The sequence below is a fragment of the Argiope bruennichi genome, chromosome 6 (assembly GCF_947563725.1).
Source record: "Argiope bruennichi chromosome 6, qqArgBrue1.1, whole genome shotgun sequence".
Taxonomy (NCBI): Eukaryota; Metazoa; Arthropoda; class Arachnida; order Araneae; family Araneidae; genus Argiope; species Argiope bruennichi.
The window spans coordinates 86,066,090-86,082,005 of NC_079156.1; the positions used below are offsets into that span (position 1 = coordinate 86,066,090).

At 30.1% G+C, this 15,916-nt stretch overlaps 1 protein-coding gene across 1 annotated transcript; it reads right to left on the reverse strand.

The window, feature by feature from the left end:
- Nucleotides 1–6,286: 6,286 nt before the first annotated feature.
- On the reverse strand, nt 6,287–10,757 carry LOC129971067 (keratin, type II cytoskeletal 1-like). Its single transcript, XM_056084538.1, has 2 exons — nt 10,649–10,757; nt 6,287–6,822 (listed from the first exon to the last, which is right to left on the reverse strand). Exons 1-2 carry the CDS (start codon nt 10,655–10,657, stop codon nt 6,445–6,447), a joined length of 387 nt encoding a protein of 128 aa, XP_055940513.1. The 5' UTR covers nt 10,658–10,757; the 3' UTR covers nt 6,287–6,444.
- Nucleotides 10,758–15,916: the final 5,159 nt, after the last annotated feature.

Sequence of the window (15,916 nt, forward strand, 5' to 3'; positions counted from 1 at the left end):
TTCGCTTATATAGTCTAGAAATATTTGCATATCAAGCATGAAATCTAGCAAAATGACGCCCTTATTTCTGAGAGGTTGTTGAATAAGAATATTTGGGAAGTTTAGTTCCTTGATTTGGCTGGCCCACGAAACAGGATTTCCCAAATGCAGTCTTTTATTATACCCCTCTCCCCAACTTCTTAACAAACCCCTGATTGCATTTGTTCTGGGAAGCCTACTGAGCAAAAGAGATTAAGGAACGGAATATTTTGCACTGAATAAATATGACATGGGGCTACAAATGACCGTTAAATAACGTAAACGTAAAACACAAAAACACTACTTAGACGTAAAAATAAACATAAACTACAAAACATAAAAAGTCAGATAAAAAAATCGAGATTGGTTACACACGTTTAACATCTAAAATGCAGATTCTTATTAAATGTGGAATACCAAAGAGTTGATTCATCATATTGAATGTTACCACTGCAAGTATCACCAAATTCTGCTGTTAAATAAAATTAGCAGATTTATGCAGTGAATAATTATGCTAAATTTAAATTTAATAAATGAGAGTTATTATTTTAAACCTTATTCTCGATTTACACTGGGTTCGATCTACATATTCTACATTAACTACATTAACACCTTGAAGAAATGCAGACATTATGTGAATATCGATATCTCACTATTAGATAATTAGTTTAGTTTAGTTATATTAATATCTCGTTTTAAAGCAGCAATAGAGCTATTTTGGAACTGAGTTTTGAACCATGGGCATATGATAAATTTAGTTTAATAATATTAATGTCCTGTTTTAAAACAATATGTGGGCCAGTTTAGGTTGTATCTAGAAATTTTTGAACCGCAATTAGATGATGAAGACCATATTTGATCTGGTACTCCTTTCTCCAAAATTCCTCACCACACCTGCTAGAGGATATTTCACCCTAATGAATTTAGCAATTCTGTTTTTCCGTGGAATCAAGTCCTGAATCTGGGAGCCTCCGGTTCCAAAGTGAGGCCCACAATCTGTTAAACACTAGCAAAAAAAATACGAAGATTCAAAATTCCTAATTTGAACAGTTTTCAACGATTTCAGTAAATTTTGAGATTAAAGAAAGTAAATGCTTTAAGAAACTACATTCGGAAGGTTGTAAGAAAAAAAAAAGAACTTAAAAAAAAGAAATATTTAGGAAAAAAGAGATCAATATTTATATTAATCAATCAATTTTTATATAAGTTATAATGCTAATTCCATTTCTTTATTGTTTATAATTTTTGATACATAGTTACCATGACTGCCACTGGCTTATTACTGATAACAATTGATTTTTTTTTTGAAGAGCAGCATGACCATTTTGTGTATGCTTTATTTTTAGAATTTTATTTGTGTCATTTCCCCCAGCCATACATACAAGAATTAGCATTTTCATGACCATTAGTTCTTTATACTGCTGCTGGAAGGCTAGTTAATTCTAACCATTCAAAATAAGAGATTGAAGGGATTAAAAATAATAAATAGCATGCAGTGGAATGAAGACCATGTATTCGATCGTGATTGTATAAAAGAACATATAATTAAAAATATTTACTTTTTTGTTAAAAAATATGTAATATTGCTATAAACGAATTTTTGATATTTGTTAACAAGTTTTTATTAGCTAGCTTCTGTTTCTAGATGTTCGGTACAAATTTGGTGATTGGTTTTAAACTAACTTCACGATGATATAGAGACTCGAGACTTTAACAATAGCCCAGAATTGGATGACAATGCAATATTAACTCGCTCTCTTGTCTGCTCAGTAAAAAATTTGTTATCAGTTGTAGGTCACCAAGGAAAATAGTTTAAAATATCGATGGCAAAGATTTACACACATGAGACTAAAAGAAAACAGAAAAAAAACCCTATTTAAATAAAAAAAAATTAATGTACTTTTTTATAACACATTAAAAAGTATAAAATAATATATCTTAGCTCCATTGAGGTTGTCTTGAAAATGTGAATTTTAAAAATTTATCATTCCAAATTTAATAATTGTTGAATACAGAATACGATCATTTCATACATTCTACCCTATCATTAAGTTAGTGCTTTCAAAGAAGCGATTCACATTTCAAACCTCAGTTCAGATTAGATTGTTTTGAATCTTTGATAAGTTATTTAACTATCAACCTCAATGGAATTTATTCATGCTGCTATGTGCTATATACACTACTGAGAATGCTATTGAAAATCCAACTATACATATTGTTATTATACATGTTGTTTTTCTATGTTATATGTTGTTATGTTATGTATATTGTTTTACTTCGTGGCTCATTCTTCGGCTAGTTCAGTTCGGAAGTTTAGAGACTGATTACCAGTTCGTGTATGGTCTTGGTTATGGTTTAAAATGAAGATGTCCTGCTTTAAATAGTCCTCGTGTCCCCATCCCCCCCCCCTCAAAACGGGATGTTGATATTGTCACGTAGGTACTTTAGTATGGAACTCAATGACACACACAAGAAGTAGAGCTAAACTAATTTATTAACTCAACTCAGAACACGGTGACTGACAATTTAGTTTAGTTTAGTTATATTAACGTCCCTTTGAAGCAACACTAGGGCTATTTTGGGACGGACCTCGTACTTTCGAACCGCGGTCAGATGACGAGGACGACACCTGAGCTGGCACCCCCCTCTCCACACCACACCAGCGGGGCGGTGACTAAATGACTACGATTACCGGAGTTCCCGCCCGAGATGGGCTACCTCCAACTTGGTGTTGTTTACTGGACCCTGGCTTAGACTAATTTGACATGACTGGAAATACTCATGGGTATATATAACCAGCGGGGCGGTGACTGACAAATCTTCTGCTTTTATACTAGCAGGGAAAGTTCCAGAATACTTCTCTGGAGACAGTAAGAAAAGTCCAGAACACTTGTCTGGTAAACTAAAGAAATGTCCAGTATCTTCTGGAACATGAAATAAAGGAAAACATAAAATCAAGGAATTACATATTTACACATACTATGAATCGCATTGTCTCTAGCGGGATTCGAAACCACGGTCTCTCTTTCATGAGACCAGTGCTATGACCATTCGGCCATGGAGATTTGACTGCCTCTTTTCAATGCGGCATTATAGTTAAAAACTCCTACGTTGTTGTGTCCTGACGCCAGGTACTGCAAGATAAGTTATTGTTTTCATAATTAAAGTAGGGTTATGAGTTTGATGCATATATTGATTTCACTAAATCAGAATCATTGGTGTATGAGGTAACAAGTCGCATAATTGAATAGCGTAGCTCTAGATGGATCTACTTCAAGATTCTTGCGATGAAGTTTTTCATGTTTCAATCCATTATTTTTGGATATGAAAAAATAAAAGGATATGTCAATCTGTCATTATCTGGTTCCTTCAACCAGATAATGTCAATTAAATTTTTGAAATTGACCTTTATTTCTGCAATTTAAAATATAATTATCTTTATCTTTAATAAATAAAATTTAAATAATAAATATGAATGTTACATATTAATGTTTGTGTGTTGGCGGTCTACTAGCCAGTTACCTATAATGACCGAATTTGACCCATATTACCAATAGGGTGGAAATAATAACTTTCGAGAAATTTTTTAAAATTTTAATTAATTAAAATTTAAACTGAATTTCGGAACTTATTTGCTATAATTTCCAAAAAATATAATAGCCCAAAATGATTTGCACATCCTTTGAAAATTCAAAAAAATTAACTTTTCAGTGATGCTAATTTAATAGTCATGTAAATAATTTAATAATTTCCTGAATTTTGGCAATTTTTTAAATTTTTTTTTGCCTGATTTGTAACAATAAATTACGTTGTTGCTATGAAATTCAAACCGTTTTCATTGCTTCTAATTTTCTTTGCCTGATTTGTAACAATATATTACATTGTTGTTATGAAATTCAAACCCTTTTCACTGTTTCTAAAAATTTTTTTGCCTAACTGGTAACAATAGATTACGTTGTTGCTGTGAAATTCAAACCATTTTCATTGCTTCTAATTTTTTTTTGGCCTGATTGCTAACAATAAATTACATTGTTGCTGTGAAATTCAAACCGTTTTCATTGCTTCTAATTTTTTTTTTGCCTGATTTGTAACAATAAATTACGTTGTTGCTGTGAAATTCAAACCGTTTTCATTGTTTCATCAAATAATTAATTACGCTATTTTCTTCCATTGCAAAAAGCTAAAAAGGTTTTATTATAAATATCCATGTAATTTACATAATGAATAAAAAGTAAAGCTATAATACAGCGAAATTTCGAAGACAGATTGAATCGCATAATTACGTTTTTAATAGCTCTGTGATGTTATGAACTGGTCTCCATTAGAAAGATTCATGTGTACACTGGATAGAACTATGTAAGTCAATTAAATTAAAAAGGCTTTAATGTTTGGCAGTTTGCTGGAATCATGGACATGAAATTTATACATAAATGATATTTTAAAATTGAATATGATTACTTTCAAGGAAAAATAGCTGGACACGAAATGCGACTAGCTATAAATATCTACAGATTGTAATAATAAAATTCATACCAGTGAAGACATTAAAATATTATGGATTTTTAAACAGAACTTCGATGTGTAATATCTCATGTGGGACACAACGGAAACGAGGTTGCAGATTCCCTAGCCAAACAAGCCATTTCTGCAGGTACGCCCTTTCAATACCCAGCTCCTAGAAGCCACCTGAAAAGTATTCTAAATAAATTGAGCCTACAGCAATGGCAAGAAGAATGGGGCAATGGCTCAACCGGCAGAAACATCCATCAAATCATCTCGAAAGTGTCCTTTAACCCATCATCTTGGAATAGGCTTGACATTACCTTTGCAACTGGCCATGGCCCTTTCCCTTCATATTTCAAGAGATTCCATATTAAAGGATCTGATCAATGTGGCTGCGGCGAAGTAGGCGATTCCCTTCATTATGCCACTAGCTGCCCTCTCACCACATCTTTTCATCTCAAAAAACCCATCCCCGACCTAGAAAATATCTGGTGGACCAACGTTATGAGAAACAAGATGTCCAAGGTTAAAATCAGAAATATTGTGCGGTTTCTACAAGAGAACGAGGAATTGATTTCTCCTTTCCCAACCCCAGTATAAATTTTCGATTCATTTCTCAACCAAGCTCTTCTCCGGAATATATTAACTTCAATAGATTTCATCTATTCATACTCCCCACCGAACACCTCCTTCATCATTATAATATTGTATATAGTTACTTTTTAAGTGTATTGATGATATTTTATGTCTTTTTATGTGTATTGATGATATTTTATGTCTTTTTATGTGTATTGATGATATTTTATGTCTTTATATTGATATTTTATGTCTTTTTTTGTGCATTTTTTATCTTAATAAATACTTCCACGTATATCCTTTCAACCGACAGGGAATCCTAGAGATTCCAAGTTCGGGGATATTCTGTGGCGAAAGAAAGATGTGTAATATCTTTATTATTAAAAACAATTCATCATTATATTTTTAATAAGCAATGCAATTAATAAACCTGAAAATAATACTTTTTCTTCCTATAAATAAAGCATGGTAAATTCATTGGAAAAGTTCTTCAAATTCCAGTATTCAGTTCTCATTAAAAGAGCTAATTCTTTTTCAGAAAGACAGAATCAATGCATTTTATTCGCAAAAATAATTCATTGGTGTTATTTTTTAAGGGTATGATAGCAAAGACTGGAATGAGTAACATTTACAATTTGAAAAATAAATGCACATATTAAATATAAATGTCAATCATATTTGATTAATAATATTAAATTTCCTTTAAATGATTTTCTTCGAAAACTATTTCATCGTATTTTGTACGTTCAATAGGCTTAAATATATTCGATGCACAATTCTTAAAACAAATTATATGGCTCAATCCAGACAGAACTTTCAGCTTGCAAAAGCCATTCTATCTCAAGAATTATCGCGAATTTCAGAGCGATAATTTTTATTTTCTGGGGAACAAGTAGTGATAAACCTTCATTAATCGCAAGATTTTGGAAAGAAAATTTAAACTCTATAAATCAGTTTGTAGATTTTTATTAACCTCTATCCTGCATCCTTAACCATCTAAGCTCATTTTTTAAAGATGGAGTAATAAAATCTCGAGTTACTAAGTTACTTATTTACTTGTTATACATCTTGCTTACTTATACTACTTGTTATACATCTCAATTACTTATTTGTTTGTTATACTTCTTCTTCTTCTTCAATGTAAAAAAAGTATTTTAAAAAATGTAAGTTAATAAATATCAGCAAAAAATCCATTAAAAATACTTTTATTGAAAAGCAAAAATAAATTAAAGACCAATATTATTAATGTTAAAATTCAAAAATTGACATAAACTTGTTCTCTTTAATCTAAGTGACATTGAATAGAAACATATTTAATGAACACATGCCAGGGAATATTGAAGCTGTTTATTTATAAAAAGCTCCATAACGACCACCATGCCCATATCCACCATGACCACGGGATATGTGCCCTCTATGACCTTGCTGGTAAGAGCCTTGATTGTAAACTCCTCTTTCATAGCTACCTCGGTTGTAACTCCCTGAAGAATGACTAGCGTAACCATGGCCATACCTGCCGTGTCCATATCCAGCTTGTTGAATTCCTGAATGGCCATAGCTTCCAACTCCTAATCCGATGTGACCACCGACTCCGATGTGACCACCAACTCCCACTCCAAGACCAAGTACTCCTAGGCCGTGCCGTTTTTGGATCTCTGGTTTTAGATCAGTTGTAGGAGCTGCATGAGCTAAAGCTAGAATTACAGCAAAGATGGTAGGAAAAATCTGGAAAAGAATATTTCATTAATTATATTGTAAAGTAATTACAAACAGCACGATTAGAATAATGTATTATATTCGCTTCTCTTTGAAATGAAAAATCCCAATCTATATTTATTTTATAAATTAATCTTCATGATTGAAAGTAAAATGTGGATTGGTTGGTTTTTTTACGCTGAAGTGTTAAATGAAGAATGTTTAGTAATGTGGTAAATGTGAAAAGTGCTTGTAATTCTGCAAGTCTTTCTGAAACTATGGAAAGATATCGCTTTTTGTAATCGCTGTAAATATTTCTGCAATTAGTGTGATTTTTTTTTTTTTGCGATATCCAAACACCTTTTTTTTGGGAGGGGGAGGGGGAGCTGCCAGAGGTTTTCACTTAAAACTTCCTATTCTTACACAAAAGTTTATTCTGGCTGTTGCATTTATAATTTACAATCATTAACATTAAGGTTAGTTTCCCTCTTCTAAAGGTAAGTTGTAGTGAAGAGAGACTCATGGTGCTGTGCAGATGAAAACAACGGCTTTTGGGAATCATGTTTTATTTAAGACTTCTTCTAGATTCCACATCACAAGACACACAAAACATCAAATTACGCACACATACTTAAAATGGAAGAATAAAATATCACATAGCTTCAAGCTGGGTAGTGAACTATCATAGAGTAGTGATGTTTCTATTACTAATTGAAAGGCATCATGGGAATATACAAATACTCCATCTCAAAGTGCCATTTAGGGGCAAATGTTGAAAATAAACACTATATATATATATCACTAGTTATAAAGTCATAATATGATCTTGATTCAATCGAACGGCATCTTATCTCCGTTTGGTCACTGGAGTTTGTGCTTTTCTATAATATACTTGGTATAAAGTTCGCATCAAGGACCCGTTCAGCAGTCAACTGACATATCACACTTTTGAGGAGTTCTCGAACAAAAGACAAGCTATGTTATCATCTCTAGACCTTTGTACCATTGCCACATTTTAGTGATTTTATCATGTAATTACAAGATAATAATTAAAGCATTGACATGAAATTCGAAAAATTTATAAAATCAATTCTGAAGGTAAATACTATTGCGTTAGATTATTATATATCTAAATAAATTTAAAAAAAATAGTACATATAAGTTACGCAAAAAATCTTTTGATAATAATGTCAAAAATTTTTGAAAGAGAACGCTATTAAATATTAAACTGAAATGCTAAAAATTTTGAATTAGAACCATTGGGCTTTGGAGATGCATTGCACGATTGTGCCATTTTGACTAATAAATCCAATATTCTAAAGATCAATTCATTTCAATATAATTTAAACTATCATTAGAAAAGTAGCTAAAGTAATTTTTAAAAAATTCATATAATTTTGAGATAAAAAGTTGCAAGATTAACGTGGTTTCGATGTATGTTTGTATATGTAGTGATCACAACGTTTTAAACATATTCACTTATTCATCAAATTGCTGATATAAAAGAAGATGGTTGAAATGCAGAACTAAGCTAATAAACATATAGTACAAATTTTCTTGCCATTTTCCAACCCATGTATAAGAAAAAAACCCAATCACATTTGTTGACAGAAGAGTCGAATTGCCAAGACAAGTATCTAAATGTGGCGAGAATACATAGCAGCAGTTTTATTGATTTAATTAGTTTGGAATCTCATCCAAAGAATACCACAATATTACTAAAAATTGAGCCATCGAATTTGAAAATTTTACAAAGTGATAAAAAAATTTAAAATATATTTAAATTCTTTAAAAAAATTTATTGAAATGTTAAAATTCTAGTAAAGCGTGCGATATATATAATAACGAATATCTGTTTAAAGTTTTAGATTTGGGTTAAATAAAAAAAAAAAATTGACAACATCATAATAAAAGTTTGTGATGATTAAAGTCCAAATTTTCACATATTCGTTTAACGTAATGAGTGAGGCCAGATTCCAGTTGTGTAAAGCATTCTTTGTCATCATAAATTAACTATACCGTTCATAAATTTTCATTTGATAGCTGAATTTGAACCCATCATATTTTATTATTTAAATTCGATAAGCAACTTGTGCTATTTTCTGCTACACGCATCGACATTTAAAATTATTTCTTTGAACTTGGTAAGTTGAAAATATCATGCATAATTGAAACTGAAATCTCAAATGATGTTTGATCGTTGATGCTTGACCGATGATTAATTCGATCAATCTTAGAGCAGCATTTTAGTCTCGAAGTTTGATGCTTGACTGACGAAGCCTGATCGATTTAGCAGTCACACTGACTGATATTCTGCTTAAACGATTAAGCCAAAAATGTTTAAAACGTAGTAGCATTTTATTATTCTACTGCGTTATAAATTCTTATGACTTTGATCTAGAAATCTTAGAAAAGTGAATAACACAATTTTTTTTTTTTTTGTCGAAGTTCTGAAAAAAATTCCTTTCCATGATTATATTAGTAATTCAAAGCAATCGCATCTTGTTCTTTATAGTCAAGGCCATATTATGAGGTAGACAAAGCAAGTAATTTCCTAGGGACTCTGTAAGTTTGCAGGGCCCCTAAGGGCCCCGAGGAAAAGTATTTTCATAATAATTTAATTTTTATACTAACAAACAGTTTAGAAGGACCTCCTACAAATTAAAATCAAATGTTTAGATATTGGAACATAGTTCTAGCAACATTTCTAATTATTTTTTTAAAGTTTAATGTTATTTTTACTATTCTTTAAAAGTATAATGCTCTATTATTTAACAAAGTGTCCGATCCTATTATAAGATAATATTTCAATTTCATCAAAATAATTTTTTGTAATTTTTTTTTATTATAACATTTAAAAATATTAAATTTTTTTTTTAATACTAAAGATTTTGAAATCGAAAAAACAACAAACTCTTGAAAGTAACAGGGCATTGATTTTTTTTAATTTCAATTTTTCAAAACTTGATTCGTAAAACTCCTTTATAGGGATATTAACATAAAATCTAAAAAAACTTTCCGATTTATTTGATTTTGGATGCTGGTGCGAAAAAAAGAATGGTGGTGGGGAAGACTTGCAACGGCTAAGGCATTTTACAAGGCATAAATGGCTCCGTCAAAAATTTTAACTAAGCGATACATTCTGCAGTCTGAACATGTTAATGTTTCAGATAAAAATTACAAGATGCTACAAGTAATTAAGCTACAAGTACATATTTTTTGCGCCTATCAATTAATTGTGTCTATGAAGATTTTAAATTTTAAAAAGCCAATTCGATGTAGGGCAGAAATTCCAAAAAAAGAAAAAAATGCAATGCTTAATTTAAGCTAAATTGCCTAACTCTGATTTTAATCTCAAGTACTTCGATATAATGAATATAAAACAGCTTTGAATCTAAATTGCTCTGAATTTTGGTGCAATTGAAAAAGAGGTAAGGATTAAAAATACGACAGTGAAAAGATTTAATTTGTGTTCAATCAATAATATTTTGGAAAAATAACTGGATTTTGTAAAAAAAAAAAAGAAAAACACGAGACATTTGTTATAGATTTCAATATATGCTAATTTAAAAGATATTTCTTATCTAGGAGATATTTATTATTTGCAATAATCATTGAACTTTCTGCTGAACTTATAATCAAGTACAAGTATAAAAAAATTTCAATTTTAACTTAATAAAATGCTTTCCTGCTCTTTCAGATTTCCATATATATATTTCTCGAACTCATTCTTCTAAAAATCATATAATAAAGCTATCTATTCCGATCAACGATAAAATATAATTACGATTTAACTTTAAATAATTTAGCATTTAATAACAAGCGATAAACAAAAAGATGAAAAAAATCTACTTACAATATTCATTTTTCAATCGCTGGAGCCTGAAGACAAAACTCTAAAAATCGAATGTTTGTACTCGCCAGAGTAGAAAAGAATGAAGCGCTTGCAGATTTCTTCTTTTATATATATTTTAGAACATTTGCCAGCCAGGCATGTAATCTATTGTGACATTTTTTTCCCGAGAATTCGCTGGATAAGATTAGCTGAGAAATATGCCCCTCCCCACATTTAGCTCCCCTCAGACCTGTATTTCCCAACACTGGCCCCTTCCTATCACTTCAACTTGACTCCCCTAGCCCCCTCATTGCATTGCTTGTGGGAAACTCACCGAACAAGAAGGGGCTTGAGGACAAAATAGTTATTACTCCACAAATACGTCATGAACATGAATGTGCAACTATGCTATCGTTACAAATGTTATTAGATTACGAAATTATCAAACAAAATTTGCAAATGTAGGAATACAATAATTAATTATTTTAACTGAATGAATGAAATCAAATAATTATGTATCCTAATATATGCTTTTAAATTGAGACTTTAACTTACTAATCATGCTGTAAAATAGACAGCCTTAGAGTTCAGATTTTACAAAATTAGGCAAAAATAAGAATAAAAATGCTTTTTTTTAATGAATTTAAATTTATTTAGAACAGTGTTTCAATTGATTTCGGAATATTTTGAGATTACAGAACGTAATTAGGTAAACGCTTCAGTAAATAACATTCAAAATTATCAAAATATAAAAGCCGTGGAAGAAAAAAAAAATGGCAAAATAATAAAACAAATGAAATATCTTGCAAAAATTATGATTGTTTTTATTCTGTAAAATTCTTTATGTTATTTTTTCACATATGTTTTATAAATTGCCATCTAGATGTTTGCGATAAATTTAATATCATATTATATGTTGTGACAAATTTAATATCATATCGTGTGTAATTGATTAATTCGTAATTAATTTGATTATGGATTTTTACATAATGTTTATATAAAGATGATTGAATTATATTTACACGGACTAATCTTATCCAACTTATTGGATTTATCTTATCCAATAATTCATTTTTGAAACATGTGTATGCATTTCCTTATGAATATTTTTTAGATTTGAACTTTTTAATTTTTTAATTTTTATTTTTTTTATATACAATGCATACAGAGATAAGTTATTGTACTCATTTATAGAATTCGATCTCAAAATCTTGACGAATATCTATGTTTCAGATTTCAAATTCTAATTTTTTTTTCCTCCAAGAATCACTTTAGAGATAAGAAATATCTCTGAAGTGAGCACTGAAACTTGAAAACAGTACGGCAAAAATGGAATAGTGGTTTTTATCACCATAATTGTAAGTATATATTACAAATTTTGTAGCAAGTCCAGTAAATAGTTGATTGTCAGCCTATTTTTTTTTGTATATATTTGACTTTGGTAACTCAAAAACACAACAAGCTAGATAGGTGAGATTTGATGTGTGTTCTTGACACTAAAACTATAGACCTTTATTTAATATCCGACCAGTCAAATCAAGAACAAGATTTCAGATGCACATTTGATGGTCTTCGCTATAATATGAAACTAAATACAAAATTACTGAATTCTGCTAATGCTGAATTCTTCAATTAGTTTACAAGGAGACATTTTGATTCTAATAGCGCGGTTTCAGTACTCGATTTGTGTTAATCGAGTACTGTAAACATGTATATATTGAATCTTTAAGCTTTATTTAATGATAAAATAGCATCAAATTAAATTAATTGACGGATATAATATATTTTTTTATATATTATTTTATATTTTATATGGTAGCTGCTTTAGACGTTAAATGCATAATTAAAAACCATTTTGTATTTTAGTATTAGGTAAAATTTAATTATCTATCATTTTTTGTTACTTTCAAGAATCTTAATTCAGATATATTCCCACCATATCACAATTATATTCGTCATATCACAATATTATATCATAATTATATTATAAGAATCTTAATTCGGCATTCTAACATCTAACTTCAAATTGTATTGAAATTGATCTGAGTTACTTCTTTGCTCTAAAAGACGCGGTAATAATTCCATAATGAATAGGGCGTCACATTTTTGACAACTGTTGACCTTAGTGAATAAATGTTATAATTGTATCAGAAAATTAGTTATTTATATAATATAATTCTGTATAAATATCATATATATTCATTATATATTATATTACTTACCATTTACAGTGACCAGCTAGTACTCCTAAAATCTTGATTCCCTTTAATTTTAATTAAATCTCTGATGTATAACTTGATGTTGATTATTCCTTCAATAAAACATTTGTAAACATCAAATCGTGATAGACATTTATCCCGCATTATTTTAATAACATTGCACATTTTCTGTTTATTTTCTCTAATCGACTTCGGAGACCAGATTCTTTATTGAGATTAATGGTTCTATAATTTTAAGCAAATATTTTATGTAATATGGTTTTAAAATATAAGGAATCTACTGAAACTTCAAATTTTGATAGACACATATCTTATATTATGGTCAAAGTTTTACGCCATTCTGTCCATAGTGTTATGCATTTTTCAAATTCTAGTTTATATCTTTAAGCAGTTACTTATGCCTAAAGAAAGAGAAGCAGTATTTAAAAATGGTCGTACTTCCAAAACTTTCAACCATGGATTGATCCTGAATTTAAATCTCAATTACAAGTACAAAAATATTAAAAAAAAAATATTAAAACCAAGCATTATCCTGAAATATACTCAACATAGAAAATATTCTTAATCTTCAAAATTAGATGATTGTAGCAAAAATGAAAATAATTTAAATTTCATTTCAGCAATGAAATATATTGATGCAAAATATGTTTTAAAAATTGATTAAAAGAAGAAAAAAAAATAATACGGCAAAAAAATTTAAATCTTTGAAAAGATATACTAAAATTTAAGATGATGTAGAATTATTTTTGAGCCGCAATATTTTCAGAAATTATAGGAGTAAACATTAAAATTTCACATAATTTTCAATTAATTAAAATTTTAATTACAATTTCCAAAAAAAAAATCGTTCCGAGGCACCATTCCATCGAAAATCCGCTGTGTAATCAAGTCGAATGCACGTTAAATTCGCTTGGGCCAAACGTTCTCTCGCTGGTGTGATGGGAATGTTTGAAGAATTGGGTGTCCATTCAGGTGTCATTCTCATTATCTGACCATGGTTTAATATGAAGAAGTCCGTCCCTTAATAGGAATAGTGTTGTTAAAAAATGGGACATTAATATAACTAAATTCATTCTCCAAAGTATGTATCCGTTAAATTTTTGTGTCGAATATCTGTCTTGTAAAGTGCCAACGCGCACTTTCTCCTTACTACTTTTATAGATAGTAATTGTGAGTGAATCGTCCTAATAAAGTGATGTCGCATAATATCACATTCGAAAATCATTCAAAAGATTAAAAAAAAATGTGAAAATTCAGAAAGAAAGGCATGACAACTAAAGTGACATAGTTAAATGGATAATTTTTACAATTTTAATATGACGTTCATTTCAATTTTGTACGATAATATTTTCAGAACCTCTCGGTGAAAAAATGCTTAAATATCGCTGCACATTACAAAAACAAAACTTTGATTTAAATTTTTTTAAAAATCGCTTGGAGAAGTATATCCTCACTTTCTAAATTGTATTTATACCAGATAGATGTAGGTGAGACTGTCTAGCCTGTAGAATGACAAAAGACACATGCAAACACACATTCCATTTTAATATCAGTAAAGATAAGTAATGGTAATTTTGTTGTAGATTAAAATGCAAAATGAGAAAATAGTGACTGCATGGAACAGCTTTAACTTAATTGAGGGATTAATTAGCGGTATATTTTCCAATTGGACTGTACGTGAATTGTTCTCGCAATTCTGAATTGTGACCAGATGGCGAGATAAATATCTGACTTGGCATCTACAAGAATACTTCCTCAAATCCCCATATGAATCATCGCTATTTCTCAGGTTTAAATGTACAAGAATGCATGTACAAGGCAGAATCTTGGTGGATTGTATGTACAAGATAGAATCTTGGTGGATTGTATGTACAAGATAAAATCTTGGTGGATTGTATGTACAAGATAGAATCTTGGTGGATTGTATGTACAAGATAGAATCTTGGTGGATTGTATGTACAAGATAGAATCTTGGTGGATTGTATATACAAGGCATGCACAAGACAGAATCTTGGTGGATTGTATGCACAAGGCAAAACCTTGATGGATTGTATGTACAAGGCAGAATCTTGGTGGATTGTATGTACAAGGCATGTACAAGGCAGATCTCAAATCATTGATTTTTCTGTGCCAATGAAACTATGCCGATACACCTGCAATCAATTCATCGAGCAACATTTATTCTAATAAGGTAGTCATGACTAAGCGGTTTAAAAAAGTAAATACCGTATATGAGCACTGGTATAGAAATGAGTGGTAGGGAAGCTATAAATGCTTCAAATCCACGTCTTCGGAAAGTAGATGGCATAGTTGCAAAGTATTTGTGCGCTTGTTGCACTTTAAAGAGAAATATTGTCCGATTTACAACAGAAATAGACCGCAAACATGAAATAAGGACACTCTAATAGAAACATATAAAACTTGGAGGTATTTATAGTGCAATATTTTTAAGAGTTATATCAGTCAGTATACCAAATAAGTATGACCAGCTTTATAAAAACAAACAATCATATCAAGCTTCTATTAATCAGTAATCAAAATCATTTCAAATAAAATCTGCTTCATTTACCCTTTTAATTCGAAGGTATATAAATTTATTTCATGAATACATACGTGATTGTCTGTAATAATTTGAATCGTATCCAGAACTTTTTTTACGTGAATGCAATATATTAATGACATGATTTGCAAACTATCAAATGTTTTCTCTCTTGGCTTAGCGAACAAAAAGTTATGTTACACCCGGAAATGCAATTCTGCTTTTAAGCTGCTGAGTAATGATCTTTCAATTAGAGAAACCGGTGATATTAGATTCGAAATTTTGCATATGCCGTGATTCAAATTTTGGGAATTGTATTATTATGTGGTGTGTTAATATGAAGATGTTTCCACAAGACTGGTAGAGAGAAATAACAGATGACTGTACGTATAACAAATATGATCTAAGTGTTAGAAACAATGAATGAAATAGTAAAGGTAATTGACTTGTCGAAAAAACGTTCAAATTCAATATCCCATTATTTTTGTTCCCAATTGTTCTTATCAACAATAGTCCTTATTATTTAAATAA